At 40.9% G+C, this 16,700-nt stretch overlaps 1 protein-coding gene across 5 annotated transcripts in view; it reads right to left on the bottom strand.

Annotated features, from left to right (window-relative positions):
* Positions 1-401: 401 nt before the first annotated feature.
* The window catches only part of TJP2 (tight junction protein 2), a 96,446-nt gene continuing 80,147 nt past the window's right edge, over positions 402-16,700 (bottom strand). For 3 of the 5 annotated variants that reach the window (XM_052645363.1, XM_052645362.1, XM_052645364.1), the window contains exons 16-23: positions 15,940-16,019; positions 15,323-15,533; positions 8,499-8,599; positions 7,084-7,296; positions 5,693-5,803; positions 4,214-4,543; positions 2,655-2,740; positions 402-1,299 (exon numbers count right to left, since the gene is read on the bottom strand). In XM_052645363.1, coding sequence (XP_052501323.1) covers positions 1,134-1,299; positions 2,655-2,740; positions 4,214-4,543; positions 5,693-5,803; positions 7,084-7,296; positions 8,499-8,599; positions 15,323-15,533; positions 15,940-16,019 — 1,298 coding nt within the window. In that variant the 3' untranslated portion in view covers positions 402-1,133. The remainder of the gene's footprint in view (positions 1,300-2,654; positions 2,741-4,213; positions 4,544-5,692; positions 5,804-7,083; positions 7,297-8,498; positions 8,600-15,322; positions 15,534-15,939; positions 16,020-16,700) is intronic. The other 2 variants (XM_052645365.1, XM_052645366.1) reach the window with 2 other exon arrangements.

Below are 16,700 nucleotides of genomic sequence, written 5' to 3'. Positions count from 1 at the left end.
ATACAGGAGTATAAATTGATGCAACTTTTCTAGGATGCAATTTGGCAGTAAACATCAAGAGCCTTAAAAATGTTCCTCTGCTTTCACTCAGTAATTCCATTTCAGAGAACCTATCTGCTGCAAAGGATTAAAATGCTGCTCATTGATATATTAATATAAAAATGGATTATATATAAAAAGGTGCATTTCATATTAAAAGAAAAAAAAATGGAAATAATCCAAATGGCCAACAATAGTAGAAATATCTATTTAGGCAGCAATGGTCACAGTACACACTATGATTGTGCAATCATTATGTCCTCTTTTTCATGATCAGTAACTGATATAAAAGACGCACTTTAACACAGGAAGTAACATAGAAATTCACCACTAAGCACCTTATTGATTGCAATGTCCTCCTTTTTATTAAATTATAAACTGGCTGTCAATATACACATTTTTGGAAATGCATTTTTCTGCTTTTGTGGAGCACATGATTTTAAACAGACAAAATATTTCTATATTAACTTCTCAGTCTTCAAGCTATTTTGCACCGGTAGCCAAACTACCAAGTATAGATATTATAATATACAGTCAGAATTTATGGAAAATATTACAAAGACAAATGCCTTAAAAAGATGACAGTGCAGAGAAAACCATAGCTCTGAAACAGGTATAAAAATTTAGTCAAAATATTTTAGTCCATTATGGCTTTGCATAAAGCTTCAAAGGAAGAAAACTGAAGACACTTCTTATCAAAGGCACTTAAAGAATTGTAATAAAATACTTCTTTGAATCCGACAGTATTTTTTATCTATCTTTTTCACATTCTGTCCCTCACTGAAACAGTCTTGGAAGGCAGCTATTAATAAGGAAAAATAGTTATCATTTCTTAATATACATGTTAAAAATATGCAAACAGAATTAATACAGACTTTGGTCCATGGAAGCAAGTAACAGTATCAGACTGTAGTATTTCTCTTAATTCTGAGCCCAAAGCTCTCAATTCCCCAGACTCAGTCCCCTGGGCTCCCCAGGAGGTGCCCCACCATCGGCACAGCGCGCTGAAACTGGAAAGAGCCATCCTCCCTGTTCGGTGGGAGTGCTGCTCCAAGGGAACGGCCGCGGAGCACACAGGAGTCAAAACTCGGGTATTATAATTCTGTGTCCCGGTATCGGGAAGGCTGGCCGTAATAACCGCGCCTTGAGTGTTCTGACAGCTGCTGCCGGTATTCCTCCTCCTCAGCATCACTGCCATAGCTTCCTCTGGGATCCTGATAAAGTCTGGCAGGGCCTTTCTGTGGCTCGGGAGGCCTGGAACTAACAAAGAGAGAGGGTTACGTGCAGCCCAAAGCTTGGGCCTCCCTGCCCGTCCATGCTGCATGCAGGGGGCAACTGCCCAGGACAGATGACTTACCTGAGTCACACTCTGCTGACAAACCAGGGCACTCCTGGCCCGCTCCAGGTTCACAGAGTGGTGGAATTGAGGATAGGAATAACAGGTCAAGGCCGATACCCACTCAAGTAGCGAGTGGGGAAGACAGACACATACTCCCTGACCTAAGAACCCTCCAGCCCGATGAGGGCGCCTTCCTGAGATCACTGGTCAAAAGCTCACAAGCAGAGCGAGTTCTTTACCAGTTTTGGTCAATTATACCAACTCCCCTCTGTTGCCAGGGGCCTCCTGGTCAGCTGTGCCACTATTTGATTGGTAAAGAAGAAATTTGCCTCTAGTTTTCTATTGCTGTAAAACTAGACTCCAGTTTCCAGTCAGAACGGCTGCAAGAAAATGTGGTTTTGTTTCCTATTCTCGGATGCAAGAAATGATCCAGTGCAAAACCTCAACAGGAAGACCCTGTGATAATCACTACTGCTTATGCAGCACTTTAAACATAAGGCATCCTACCAACACCAGTCAATTGACGTTCCCTTTCCCTCAGACCACAGCTCACACACAGCCTGACTTTGCTAAGTGACACAAAAGGATTACTGAGCTTGTTGGCCAACAGCTAGAAAATATTAACAATGAAACAACTGGCATCTAAACCCCAGGAATTTTGCTCATGAACTATCCTAACACAATTTAACACATCTGTGGCTCCAATTGGATTTCCCTGGTAGCTCATCAGTAAAGAATCCACCTACAATGCAGAAGCTGCAGGAGATGCTGGTTTGATCCCTGGGTGGGAAAGATCCCCTGGAGGAGGGCATGGCAACCCACTCCAGTATTCTTGCATGGAGAATCCCATGAACAGAGGAGTCTGGTGGGCTACAGTCCACAGGTTGCAAAGAGCTGGACATGACTGAAGGAACTTAGCATGCACACACATGGCTCCAATTGTCAGTGATTACACTGTGTTGGAGAAGGAAATGGCAACCCACTCCAGTATTCTTGCCTGGAGAACTCCACGGGCAGACAAGACTAGTCAGCTACAGTCCGTGGGGTTGCTAAGGGTCAGACATGATTGAGCAACTAAACACCACCACTATGTTAGTTTTAGCACGCAATCAACACTACCGTAAAACTTTGACTCTATGGTCTTTATAATTAAATTTGACTGAATAAGTAAACAGTTTACCAGAAGAAATTAAAAAACAAACAAACAAACTTTCTTAAGCATCAAAGTCCTACACAAGCCCCTTTTTTACACCTATACCCTCAGAGCAGCCCTTACCTTGTGTACTGGGGTGGGCCCTGATCCGGCTTGTGTGTTTTGATTGGAACTGCATAGATATCAGGATGCTTCTGAGCAATTTCAATCTGTGGAGATTACGGGGGTAAAAAAAGAACAAGAGGGAAGGGATGAATGACTAGCCAGTCAGCTTGCTCATTTCCTGCTGCTTCCATTCTCCAATCCCATTTTAGCCAAGAAGAGGAAAGACAGAAGCAAACCTCTAGTTTCCAGAGATGTATGTGATGCCTAGTGGTAAATGTCAAATAGGAAAAAATGTTTAAAACTAATGAAAGTCTGCCACATGCTACAACATGGTTGAACCTTTAGGACACTATGCGAAGTGAAATAAATCAGCCACAAAAAAGACAAATATTGTATGATTCCACTTCTGTGAGGCTCCTGAGCTGTCAAATTCATCGAGACAGAAAACAGAATGCTGGTTAACGGGCTGGAGGAAGGGAAAATGAGGAATAATTAATATACACAGAGTTTTAGTTGGGGAGGATGACAAAATTCTAGAGATTGATGATAGAGATGGTTACACAAAAATGTGAACATACTAATGCCACCAAACACTTAAAAATGTTAAAGATGGTAAGTTCCATGTATATTTTACCACCAAAAGAAGCACAAAAGAAAAAGAGTGTGGGTCATCTCTTGCCTTCTGAGATGGCCCACACTCTGTCCATAGTGTGCTTCTCCAGGGCCACTCTTGCCTTTGGAGACAGACTGCATTCTGTCTGTGGAATGTATCTCTCTAAATACATCCACTTTGTTACTAATTACTTTCTCTCTCACTGAATTCTTTCTGCAAAGAGACATAAAGAACCTGAGTTCCAATAAGCCCTGACACCAGGAACTAAGGCCCCCTGCCAGTTGGAGGATAGAATTATGTGGACCCTCCTGACTTCAGTCAACTACAGCCTGGACTCTGTCAACCTCTGTTCCAATTCCATGCTGAAGTCTTCTCTATTCAAGCCCTCTTATGAACATGCACATAGCCTTAGTCTTAAACCTCCCTAAATTTCCAGTTTAGGGAGACTGCTTTGGGAAAAGATCCCTCGTGTTTTCCTTACTTGCTGCAGGTAATAAATCCTTTTCCCCTACCTTCCCCCTCTAAAAAAGAAAAAGGCTCAGAAGCACTGCAATCGTTGTGACCAATTTAAATGAAGAAAACTCCCATAACCACTGGGCCGAAATGCTCCAGAAACCTTTATTTAATAAATGTTACAGTGAAAAATAATTTTGAAGAGGCCACAGATTCTCTTGTCACGCTTTCCTATTCCAGAACCCAATATAAAGTTCTGAAGCACAAAGAGTAGAACCCTGTTCACCTGCAATGTCAGGTTTTCTTGACTGGAAGGAAAAGGGATGTGCTAATAGCTGGCAATCTGAAAAGGACACACGCATCGGAGGTGCCTTTGTATCACGCATGTCAACATACCCTTTCATGTTTGCGGCAGTGGCAAAAGGACTGTAAATCATTACACTGCAATGGAACTTCTTTAAAATTCTTATTGTTGACACACTAAAATGACTCAGTGATTGAAAACAATTACCCTTGCATTCTGTGCTTCCTGGAGCTCTTGCATTCTCTGTAACTTTGCCTTGTGATCCATCTTCTCAAATATTTTTACTTTGCCCAGGACAGACTTGGGAGCATTGTGCTGCTCCTCACTGCCCTCTCCCGTCTCCTCACTCTCTGGGGGAGGGACGGGAGTGGAGGGCTTCAGTATAGGCCGTCCAAAAGTGGGTTTCGCTGCAATAGGAGGAGGACAACCTTTGGTAGATGCCCCTGGAATTTCGTTACCAGCAGCGGCTGAGGGGTTTGACTTGTATTCATAAGATCTGGAGAAGTCAAAAGATTCTTCTCTGTTTTGGGTTTTGGCCTGCAGAGAGCAATGACATAGTTTTAACCTTGAGCTTTCAGTTTACTTTCAAATCTCTATTAGTGATTTAATACACTCCATTTCCTGATCAGTTTCCAAAGGTGGTCAACAAATTCCACTCCAGCAAGGAATCAAATACAAGGTACATGGCCAAGATCTGGCATCCAAAGCCCTACCTCACTCCCTACAGAAGAGTATTAAGTGCTCGAGGAAACCAAGAGCGTGCTGGGAGGCCTGCAAGTGCTAGAGGGGGATCAGACCTAACTCTGTCCTAGAGGAGATTTGAATCCTAGGGAGGACCTAGAGCAAGTCAGGCTTCAGGATGGAAGAGTGGCTCCTGAGTTCACACCATGCTGAGGGGACGTGCCTTGGCCCAGAGGTCCACCCAGAAGTGAGGAGACTGGGGTGGGGAGCGGTAAGGGAGAATATCATGCTGATGGCCGCTTTGTTTTCATACTTTCATCTTAGGCTGCTTGTAAACTTTCACTCATCTATATTATTAGGTCACCAATTACCTCTGAGAGCTCACAATGAATTATTACTTTCTTCTTATCTAAAGCACTGAGTTAGGAAGAGAAACTTTAATGGGTTCTAAGGGAAAGCCTATAGTTATAGCTGTGATTCAGAGAGGCTGAAAAATCATATGATTTTTTCTGGACAATGGTTTATTTAAAAAATAAACTGTCCTCATAATGAGAGGCACTGTAAACAATAGTGGTGATTGTTTCCTTTAGCAAGTCAACAGGAAGGATTTTTTCAGGTGCATCTAAATCAGATTGTGGGCAAAAAAATGTAATTGGATAGAAGAAGAAAAACAGATTCTATGACAGGTGATTCTGGGCATGCAGTATTCATCCAACTTTTATTCTTTCTACATAAACAAACAAACAAATAAAAAACAAAAGGAAACAAACACTAACAGTCCTAAAATTGTACCCTCTTCTAAAACTGCCTTTCCATTTTACGTTTTTGCCATTTCTCAATTTTTTGGATTCACCCAAAAGATAGGCTCCAGTGGAGAACCCAGTTGGTCAAAACCATAATCCAGTGCCATCTTACTGTGCATGCTCTGCCCTGGCTAGGCTGGAGCTCCAGGTGAGCTCCATGTGTTTCTTCCTCCTTCCCATCCTGGGCGTCCCAGCCACGTACCTTGGGCGGCTCTGGCTTGAATGCCGGGGGCGGGCTATTGTCCCTAAGTTGATCTCTGCTAGCAGCCCTCCTCATCTGAGCTCGTGGCTCTGGGCTGGGTTTCCTTATGCTCTACAAGACATAAAGGTTCATTCACAACGAGAACATCCCAGCAGGAAAAAGAGAGCCACTGGTCTTCTTTGCTGGAGTTTTTCAAACTTGTAGGAATTAAGATGTTAAGGTTCCTAATGTGCATAAGTTGAGCTACTGACCCAGTGCTTCTTTACTGAAAAGGCAGATACCTGGTATACTCTAAGTGTTTAGGGTATATTTTTTCCAAAACTAGCTGCATCTCTCCCTTTACAGTAAGAAAACAAGAGGTTTCTGTAAAGTTTTGTTGCTAACAGCTGTTAATATTTTATTCTTTTTTACCTTTCGTGTTTGGCCGCACCATGCAGCATGCATCATCCTAGTTTCCCACATCTCCTAAAGTGGAAGTGTGGAGTCTTAACTACCTGACCACCAGGGAATTAACTACCTGACCACCAGTTGTTAACAGTTTAAAGCATTAGCTCAACTGTATCTGCAGACATTCATGAGTTAATTTACTTTTTATGACTTGTCTGACAGTATATACTAATTTTTTTTTTGTCATGGTGAATTGTTCCTCCTTTCAACTTACATATTTGGTCCTTCTATATTGTAAAGAACAAAATTCACTGAAACAACCTAAGCTGCTGAAGACAAGTCCACAGAAATCCAAATATATGGGGAATCTTATCTGCAAAGGTCATTATCCCAGTGTTCTCTGAGGTGCAACCAATAACTACTCTGGTCCTAACTTAGTGCTGGCAATGTGATTTCTAGAATCACAGAAGCAGTCTATTCACTGGCCAGGGATGCATAGTACGTGAGATCAGACATAATTAATCAATAAACTCAACTGAAAAACTGAAATACAAGAGAGAAGGAAACTGATGGGGAAACACTCAGGAGTTTTGGCAAGATTAGAAAGGTTAAAGGTAGGGTGGAGAAGAAAAAGCACAGATACCTAAGTGTACAGAGAGAGACCTAATCAAAGGTTACAAGTAAATACAACAATATTGTATTTAAAAATAATGCCCCAGTGGTAATTTGGACAGCTGCCTCACATCATGACATCATGCCCAGGGGCATCTGTGGGGTGAGTGCTGATCACTCAACCTCTCCCAGCACTTGGTTCCTGTCTCATTCCCCTCTGGACCATATCCACAATCACACAGGCATTAGCTTGGAATGAGAGGCTCCCTAGATATCAACCACTCCAACTCTTAGGTATACCTGCCTCAGCACCCTGAATAAGCTGTTGGCCAAAGCAATTCGAGGTGAAACATCAGAACCTCCTTTTCCTGCCCAGGCCTGCCTCGCCTCACCTCCTCATGCTGCACCGGCTCCGAGGAGCGGGTGATGGAAGAAACCAGCGGCTCCTCAGCTGGCTCATCCAGCTCATTGTCAGTGTAGGCGCCTCCTTCACCGTCGGTGTCTTCAAAGTCACTGATGAGGCGGCTGTCGCAACTCAGATAGTCCGCGCCCATGGCGGTTAAGTAGGACATGCGGTCTTCGGGATCATCATCCATCCCTTCCATCTAGAGGAATTTGTTTCGGAGGGTCAGTGGGATCTGAGATGGCTCCTGGGAGTGAGGACTCAAGAAAATTCCCAAGGGCACAGCCAAGGGACTGAAACCTCGACTTGTTCGAGAAAAGGAAGTTCACCTTTATCTTCCTGAAATCACTTGGCTTTAAATGACTATGTAAATCTTTGTGTAGAGACTTAAATTAGAAACCCTCCACCCTATCTCTCCTTGCCACCATCCATCAGGCTTCCTCACATTGTGTACTTTTCTTCCAGAATCTGGCTCCCCTCCAGTTTTTTCTGATGAACTGGTCTCCCAGAGATAAGTGCATGCTGTCTGGAGCTGTACATCTCTCCACTCACCCACGAGATTCTCAAATCCTTGAAGGCAGAAGCTCCATCATGCTCAGCCTGTTCTCACCACGGAGGCTAGCACAGAGCCGCAGCAGGCGTAAGCAGTCAGTACATGCTAGATACTGACTGAACATGCAATTCCTAAAGGGCAGGGCTAGGACTCAACCATTAACTGGTAATAGAGGCACTTATGGAACAAAATCATACCCTGAATGTCTCACAAACGACCTCAATTCAGCTGGACCGCAGAGTACCAGCACCGGGGGCTCCTAGTGCCACAGCAGTCTCTAATTTCTCTGCTCCCTTCCTGCAGGAGGGCTGTGAGAGCCCTTCCTCCACACAGGAGAAGTGGGCCAAGGTCAGGAGCCTATACCAGATTCTAGTGCTCTCCCATCACCTATGCAAAACCCTAGCACTCCTCCTCTGCCAACCTTCTTTCTAACACAACGATTCCAACTCCATTAGCTTTCCCTCCTATTAATTCTTAACTATGTTCTCCACGCCCTCAACCTAATCCCTCATCTCCCCTCATCTCTGGGTTTCCCAGGTCCTTGATAATAAGCTGTGGAGTTCAGCACAAGGTCTTGTAAGCTCTGATTAGTGTGCTTGGAACACAACACTAGTTACTACATTAAAAGCAAAAGGGAAGTGAATGTAGGGCTGCATATATCCCACTCTGCTTTTCTTGTAAAAGTCCCTTTGTTTTATCACTTTTCCAGAGAATTTACAAATTTTTGAACAATTGAAGCATATGCTGAGATTACTCGAAATGTGCATGGTTTTACTACATTCACTACCCTCTTGAGAAAAAAATTCAGAACACAGACTCTCACCTCACAGCAGAGCATCTGTGTCACATACCTTTCCTTCGGAAACCCAGACTGCTTCTCCTTGCTGATGCTGAATCGTGTCTTTCAAGCTGCCAAACCAGCTGTCGTTGGCTGAATTGAGGTTGATTGTAGCTACAGAAATGTAAACCAAAAGGTGTGCCTCAATTTCACGTTTATTAGAAAACTTACTGGACATAACTTACCCTAACTTGTCATATTTCAATTAAAACTTTAGCAAATAGAAGAGAAAGCTGGCACATATTTGAACACTATTCTTTCAACTGAATATAATTAAAACTATTACCATCTATCTGTTGAAGTCTGCATTATAGGTGGATGTCATAAAACTAAAAATGGATTTATGTTTATTTTTCAGAAAAGCTACCTTTAAAAAATATGTTTTTAAGAAATGAAGTTGAGTCAGTTGTAGTGAGGTAGATCAACCTAGAGCCTGTTATACAGGGTGAAGTAAGTCAGAGAGAGAAGAAATATCACATATTAATGCATGTATAGGGAATCTAGAAAAATAGTACTGATGAACCTATTTGCAAGGAAGGAATGGTGATGCAGATGTAAAGAACAGACTTGTCAACACACTAGGGGAAGGAGAGGGTAGGATGAATTGAGAAAGTAGCATAGACATATATACACTATCATGTGTAAAACAGATAGCTAGGGAGAAGCTGCTCTATAACATAGCGAGCCCAGCCTGGCACTCTGATGACCTAGAGTGGGTGGGATGGGAAAGGGGGAAGGAGGATCAAGAGGGACAGTATGTGTATACACACACACACACATATAAATATATAAAATCATAACTGATTCATGTTGTTGTATGGCAGAAACCAACTCAACACTATAAAGCAATTTTCTTCCAATTAAAAAATAAATTTAAAAAATACATTTTTAAAGAGTGTGCTTTCAAGGGCAACAATAACACATCTAAATAAAATATAAAAGTACATATTTTAAAAATCAATATATAGATATGAACAGTAAAAGAAAAATATATACCAATGTACTGTTTATCTCCAATAAAAAACTAAATGTACGTCATTTTGATAGGCTTAAACATTTCAGAATATAGATACAGACTAACCAAACTCTACAGGTGTGTGTATTCATAGGACACACATTTTCTATTCTGAACAAAATGCTTCCTACATAATAGAACTTACTAGGACTGACCAAGCACTTTCCTAAATACATGGATTAGTTCATTTTATGCTTAGACAAACCTTGCAAGGTGGGTGTTGCTATCATCCCTATTCTATAGATAAAAAACTGAGGCACAGCAGTGAAAGTAACTAGTCTAAGGCCTCACACCAAGCAAGTGGAAAAGCCTGGATGCAAACTCAGAAGTCTGCTTTTAGAGCTTATGGCTTCAGCCACTGCGTGACTCAGCCCCATCTGAAACAGGAATTTGGAGCACCAGAATAAAATACCAACCAGTAAAATACATGTGATCATTCTTCAGCAATACTTTGGACCTAAAATGATCAAACTCCAGATAAATCGGTACTTTTTAGAGCTACATCATCATGGCCTATTATTAAGCCCATTATGTGTCACCCAAAAGAAAACTGGATCTTATTGCTGAAAGTTGTTAGGCAGCCTGCTCCATCTATCCTGAAGTCTGCATACTTCTCTATAAATAACTCCAAAGAACCAAAAAGCAAATTTTGTAAGCAATTTTGCTTCAAGATTTTCTTCCCAGTAACATACAGCATTCTTTCATTTAAAAAGCCCCAACATTGACCTTGGAAAATCCTGAACAAGCTGACAATTTCCTGGGCTATTAATTATTTATAGTATTAGAATAAACTGATACCTTGGACAACTAAAAGAAAATCAACCTTGTTTCCTCGGACTTTTGTACCCTTACCGTGTGTGTGTTAGTCGCTTAGTTGTGTCCGAATCTTTGTAACCCCATGGACTGCAGCCTGCCAGACTCCTCTGTCCATGGAATTCTCTGGGCAAGAATACCGGAGTGGGTTCATTCCCAACCCAGGGATCAAACTTAAGTCTCCAGCATCTCCTACATTGGTAGGCGGGTTCTTTACCACTAGCGCCATCAGGGAAGCCTCACCATAGTACCTTGTAAAGATTACTATCCTCTTGGTAACAGAAGTGACACTGGGCACCCCAGGGACAAAATGAGTGATCTCCACTCTGTAACATTCTGTATACAGAATGTTCAGCTACCTTTTTGAGCTTTATGCAGACGTTGTCTAAGATGAGTACAGTTTGTATTTATCATGAGGAAAACCTAAAATTAAAAGGGCCATTTGTGAAATGCAGAAAATATGTTCACACCCCCTGATAAAATGAAACAAGCCAGAAGCCTCTTACTGAATTCATATTGAAGTCTAGTGCACGGAAAAAAAGAAAAACAGTGGTCTCTAACTGAGTCGGTAGCATTCAAATCATGCACTTGACCTCTCTTTAAGAGGTGGGACCACAGCCATGATGCTGCCTTCCCTTCTCTTAGAATCCAGTTCCTTTGGTTTACTGTTGATTTTTGCTCTTCAGGTTTCTCAGATTCTTTGACTACAAGCCATTAGGTTAACTCCTGTCATTTCCAACCTCTGGATTAGACGCATGCTTCCTTGGATGGACTAAATACATCTCTCAAACTCCAGAAGGTGAAATACCGGAAGGAGCTTCCTTCAGCCTCCATCACAGCCAGGAGTCCTGGGCTTCTGAGGGCATCCATTGCCAGCCCAGGCACGGGTACACTTGGCACTAGTTCTCCTTCCACAACCAAGGAGGCTGGGAAGCACAAGAGCAAGAGCACAAGCTGACAAAGGCGACATGTGAGGCTGGAGGGGTGGGGAGAAGTCAGAAGTGACTGTAACGGTATGAGGTTTCCCTTCAGGGTGATAGAGAAGTTCCAAAGTCAGTGGTAGTGGTGGCTGTGCATCTCTGAATATAGTAAAAACTCCTGAACTGCATGCTTAAATCGGGTGAATTATAGGGTATATAAATTAAATTTCAAAAATGCTATTCAGGGCTACCATTTAGAGGGACCCTAAATGGACAGGCATCAACCAAGGTGCCCAGCCAGGGAGAATGGCAACTTTCATCTGCTTCCTGTGGTCCTCAGTGTCCCTACATATCCTTGGGAAATCAAAAATTGCCTATTGCAGTTTGGGAATTTTTAACTGGTACAAGATTCACTCCTCCCCACTAGGCTTTCTCTAACAATATATTATGGAAATGAAAAATGTTTACAATATGTAACAATTAAAGATTTTGAAAAAGTATAAAATAGTACCACTAATGAATAGCATTTATTCAGCATTTCCAAAGTCTTAGGACTGCATTAATTGTACATTAATTTTAAATTAATATAATTAAAGTAATGATCTGTAAGTTACAAATTTCACATTAATGAAATCTGGGAAACTGAGAAAAGTGCTGGACCATCCTGTGGTACCCTAAAAATCCCACAGTTTCACCCAAAGGATGGCTCTGCATGGACCTCTAAGTCCACCATTGCATTTCTGTGGTCTTTAAACCACGAACTGAGTGCTTCAGCAAAACAAGTTCAACAACTCCAAGAAAATACGTAATGCAAACTTCATGTTTAAAAAAATAATTTTTGTAACATGTGCATGCAAAATGTATTATTCTACAGTAACTTTTTTCAAGTGATGGGGGAAGGTTGGGAAGCCTAACATTTTAATTTACATTGATAAGTTAACTTGCTTTTGGGCAAATCTCAGAATAAAGTTTCCCTTGTCATCTCTGCATAATTGAGAAGTACCAGGAATGTGCAAGAAGAGTCATTTTGCTTTAGTTTTTTTAATTTTTATTTTTTAGATAAAAGGTATTTGATTATATTGTAAAAACAGTAATGGATATACGTTAAAAAACAAAAGACAAAATAATTTATACCTTTCAAAAATGAGCAAGACATAATATTAAGCAAAACAGTACAAAAAAAGTAAATCAACAAAAACTAGCAATGCTAGTTTTTCTTGTAACCAGCTACTATTAGTATCGTACTAAGCCCTGATTCGTCCTACATCTGAAATGCTAACAATGTATCATGACACTGTTTACAGATCTTCAGTTCTCCTACTCAATCACTTTTATACATAGTAACTTCAAGGAGAGTCATTTTAATACTGCCAAATTTAAAGACTCATCTATGGAAAATGGGATTTTCTCATTACTGTGCAACAAGGAAAAAAGAAAGATATTCATTGAGTTAATCCACCTGCAACATAAGCCTTGATTTTGAATTACTGTTCATCACAATAGCTCCATTTTTCCCCACTTAATTCATTGTGTGTGTGAAGGCACTGCTTGATGACTATTGTCACTGATGTAAATCTGATTCTTGTTGCTTAGTTGTTGTTCTGTTAGTCGCTCAGTCGTGTCCAACTCTTTGTGACCCCATGGATGGTAGCCTACCAGGCTCCTCTGTTCATGGGATTTCCCAGGCAAGAATACTGGAGCAGGTTGCCATTTCCTCCTCCAAGGGATCTTCCTGACCCAGGGATCAAACCTGCATCTCTTGCATTTCCTGCATTAGCAGGCAGATTCTTTACCACTAGCACCACGTGGGAAGCCCCTATTAATTCACTTAAAGGCCATAAATGCTGTTGATTTAAAATCATTAAAAAAAAAACAAACCAACAACCTTGGATTCTGGCCTTGGCATACATCATCAAGTCACAACCTGGCCGGGTTGAGACACAGGGCATATAAAGTGCTCAGTGGGGCCATCCACAGAGTTTCAAGAGTTAAACTAAGCAGTCTGGAAAAGGCCGCAAAGGGCCATCCTTTTGTAAGTTACTTAGCATCCTGCTCTAACCATCATGAAGACTTGAGTCAGCAAATGAAGCTGACTCAAAGGCAGACCAATGAAGTGGCCAGCATCTAGCACTCCTCAGCCTGGCTCTTCCTCTACAACTCATTATTTCCCTGCCTGCTATCTCATCCTCACATGAATCCCAAATTCAGCTCTCTGAGGGAAGCTCCTAGCCACTCAGTGAACTTACACAAAGGTAAGGAGGTGGGGGGAAATGAAGTGGCTGTAGGTTTAACATCAGTCACAATCACATGGACCTCAAATTCAATGAATTATCTGTTAAATGGAGGAATGGCAACATAAGACCCCATTCAGCATTAGGATAATACGTCTGTGCTGTGACGTATATAGAATATTGGACACACAGTCAGAGACACCAGTGTTAGTCTGGGCTCAGCCATACACTAATGTGTGACCATGCAGAAATCACCTGGCCTTTCCTATGGCCTAATAAGACAGCACCCGTGAAAGGCTGTCCCACTGTTAGCTATTGCTGTAATAAAAACAGTAATGATAATGTTAATTACAGTAGTAGCAGTAAAACAAAGGAAAGATCACATATGAATATGCCAAAAGAACAAGCTTAACCTTGACTCTACGTTCACAAAAATCCAGTTTATGAAGCACCACTTCCTTCTTTGCCTTTGGTTAGATGACCTCTCAGTTAGAGCACTTCACCATAGTGGTACATAGTGCATCTCACTCTTTAATAAGAAAGAAAAGCCAGTAACAATAAAACAAGGGTCTAACGTAGACATTCATTCACACTCTCCCCTTCCCTTCCCTTCCCAGTGTCAGATAAGCTAAAAGTGGCATAGGTTGATGATGACTGGTACTGAACTCAGTTTAGTCGCTAAGTCGTGTCCGACTCTTCAGACCCCATGGACTGTAGCCCACCAGGCTCCCCTGTCCATGAGATTCTCCAGGCAAGAATACTGGAGTGGGTTGCTATTTCCTTCTCCAGGGGATCTTCCCGACCCAGGAATCAAAAGTGGGTCTCCTGCATTGCAGGCAGATTCTTTCCCAATTGAGCTATAAGGGAAGCCTGAATTCAGAAGGCTATCATTATCCTAAGGATATTAATTATATCCACACAATTGCTACATGCGGCTTCCATAAAACTGCATGACCAAAAACTTCATGCAACCCTTTTAAACTCTTAATTATACCACATTCACAGAACTAGTCGTTTTTTTAGGTAGTGCACACATTCAGTTACTAAAAAGGTCACATTCTTAAATCATTTTAGTTTCACAAATAATAGCAACAGTAGGTCTTCACTTCAGGAATTAAAAAAAAATATCCTATTATGGAAAACTTCAGACATACAAAAGTGGAGAGAAGAGTATACATCATGAATGCATCACCCAGCTTCAACAACTATCAACTCTTGGCCAGTCTGATCTATAGCCACACTAACTCTCCTTACTGAAGATTATTTAAGCAAATCCCAGACATGATATTAGGTCATCCATAAATATTCTTATTTACCATACATGCCTAAAAATGAGAACTTCTAAAAAAAAAAACCTAACATAATCACAGTATCATTTTCACCTTAAAAACAGGAATAATAAATTCTTAACTTCATCTGATATCCAGAATATTCAAGGCTATTTCAGAGACATTTTAAAATAATGAAACCAAGTTCCTATCACCTTGTAAGTCAGCGTACGGATGGATGGTAAGAAGAGAAGAACAACACAGCCCATGCCAGATACGGGTACTCGGTGCTCTGCCAGGCTTAACTACTAGCCTTGTAGTCCCTCCCAAAAATTTGAACCTCATCAAAATGGCCAGGTATTGTGTACTATGGATCTTTATGATCATGTTCAAACAGTCAAACTTACAAAGGTAAATATCAAACACCATGAGTCCAGTAAACTCACTTTATAGGATTAGTTCCTTTCCTAGGAGTCATAAACAGAATTTCAGATAACTATTTTCCATTCAGATTATTTTCCGACTCCTTCCACCCTATAGTTTCTCATTCCTTACTTTTGAGCAAAGAGTACATTTTACATTTCACTTACCTGTGAAAAGATGTGCACAAGTTTTTTTAAGCTTGTTGGCTTGATCAAATAACTTCCGAGAACTTTTGTTCGATGATGGATTCAACCTCTGTCTCATAGTTTTGACACCTTGCCTAGAGTCTGGGTTGAAAAAGATCACAATCGGGAACCACTGAGTATAGTTCAACAGGTCCACAGCCTTAGGAGTTACATCCAGGAGTGCGTGCTTGTCCTGTTAGAAAAATGGGGGAAAAGGTGACATAGATGGGTAAAAGCCAAATAGCATCAAAGAGTTTGTGTTAATAAGTAAAGGTCGCATTAGATGAAATGTGCCCATGTAAATCACAAAGCTGAAAACATTTCCCATCACATTAGGTCCACTTTAATATTACCAATCTATGAGAACTTCTGAGAAAATCATTTAACAAGTTTTTGGTATAATGCTCAGAACTCCAAGAAAATTAATACATTGGTTCACAGAACATCAACTGATTGCCACACAATGAAACAACTTACATTTATATTCAGCTTACTAACATTTAATAATTATTAAAATACAGACTCTATTCTTAAAAACACTGCAGCAAACCATGACCCTATTCTTTCCAACAGTGTGGCCCTCAGGTGACTTTTCTTACCTGCTCAATAATTTGTCTCACGGTATTTAACCGCACCACCCCGGTGGATTTCTCAGATCCTGCGTCTCTTGGTTCCGTTTCTGGAGGAAAAAAATAAAGCAGGTAGGGGGGGAATTTACAAAATTTTAGAAATCAGTGACAACCAAGTACCGCCCTCCGAGCATCAACTGGGACAAGAAACCTGACATTCATTGTCTCCTAATAAGAGGCAATGGGAAGGACCAAGACTACCTGTTTCACCAAAATCTAACCAAGGGAAACAGATCAGGCCAACGGGAGCATCCTATGAGACAAATGGTTTGGACTGTTCAAAATATCATGCCACAAAATAATTTAGAAAAGGAGACGATCACAAAAGATACAAAATTCAAAAGTACTGCATTCTGAACTTAAAGAAGAAACAACAATAATTACCTTGAAAGGCATAATTGGGATAACTGATAAAATTTGAGAAAGGGACTATATACTAAATAACATTATTGTATCTGCGTTAAATTTTCTGGTTGTGATAATGGTATTATGGTTGTATAGGAGGAGAATTAGGAGATTTAGAGGTAGGAAGTGTTATAATGCCTACAACTTAAACTTTCAAATACGTCAGCAGAAACTGTAAAAAGTGTGTATGTATATGTGTGTGTCTATGGGGGAAGAATATAAAATGTTACCTGGTGACAAGTGATTCCAGGTGAAGGGTATGTGGGTGTTTATTATTTTTTCTGCAGGTTAGAGATTTTCCTAAACAAAAGTTGAGGGAGGAAAAA

Source organism: Budorcas taxicolor, chromosome 8 (genome assembly GCF_023091745.1).
Source record: "Budorcas taxicolor isolate Tak-1 chromosome 8, Takin1.1, whole genome shotgun sequence".
Taxonomy (NCBI): Eukaryota; Metazoa; Chordata; class Mammalia; order Artiodactyla; family Bovidae; genus Budorcas; species Budorcas taxicolor.
Note: the sequence above shows the minus strand (reverse complement) of the source record. Positions and strands in the feature narration are given on the sequence as shown.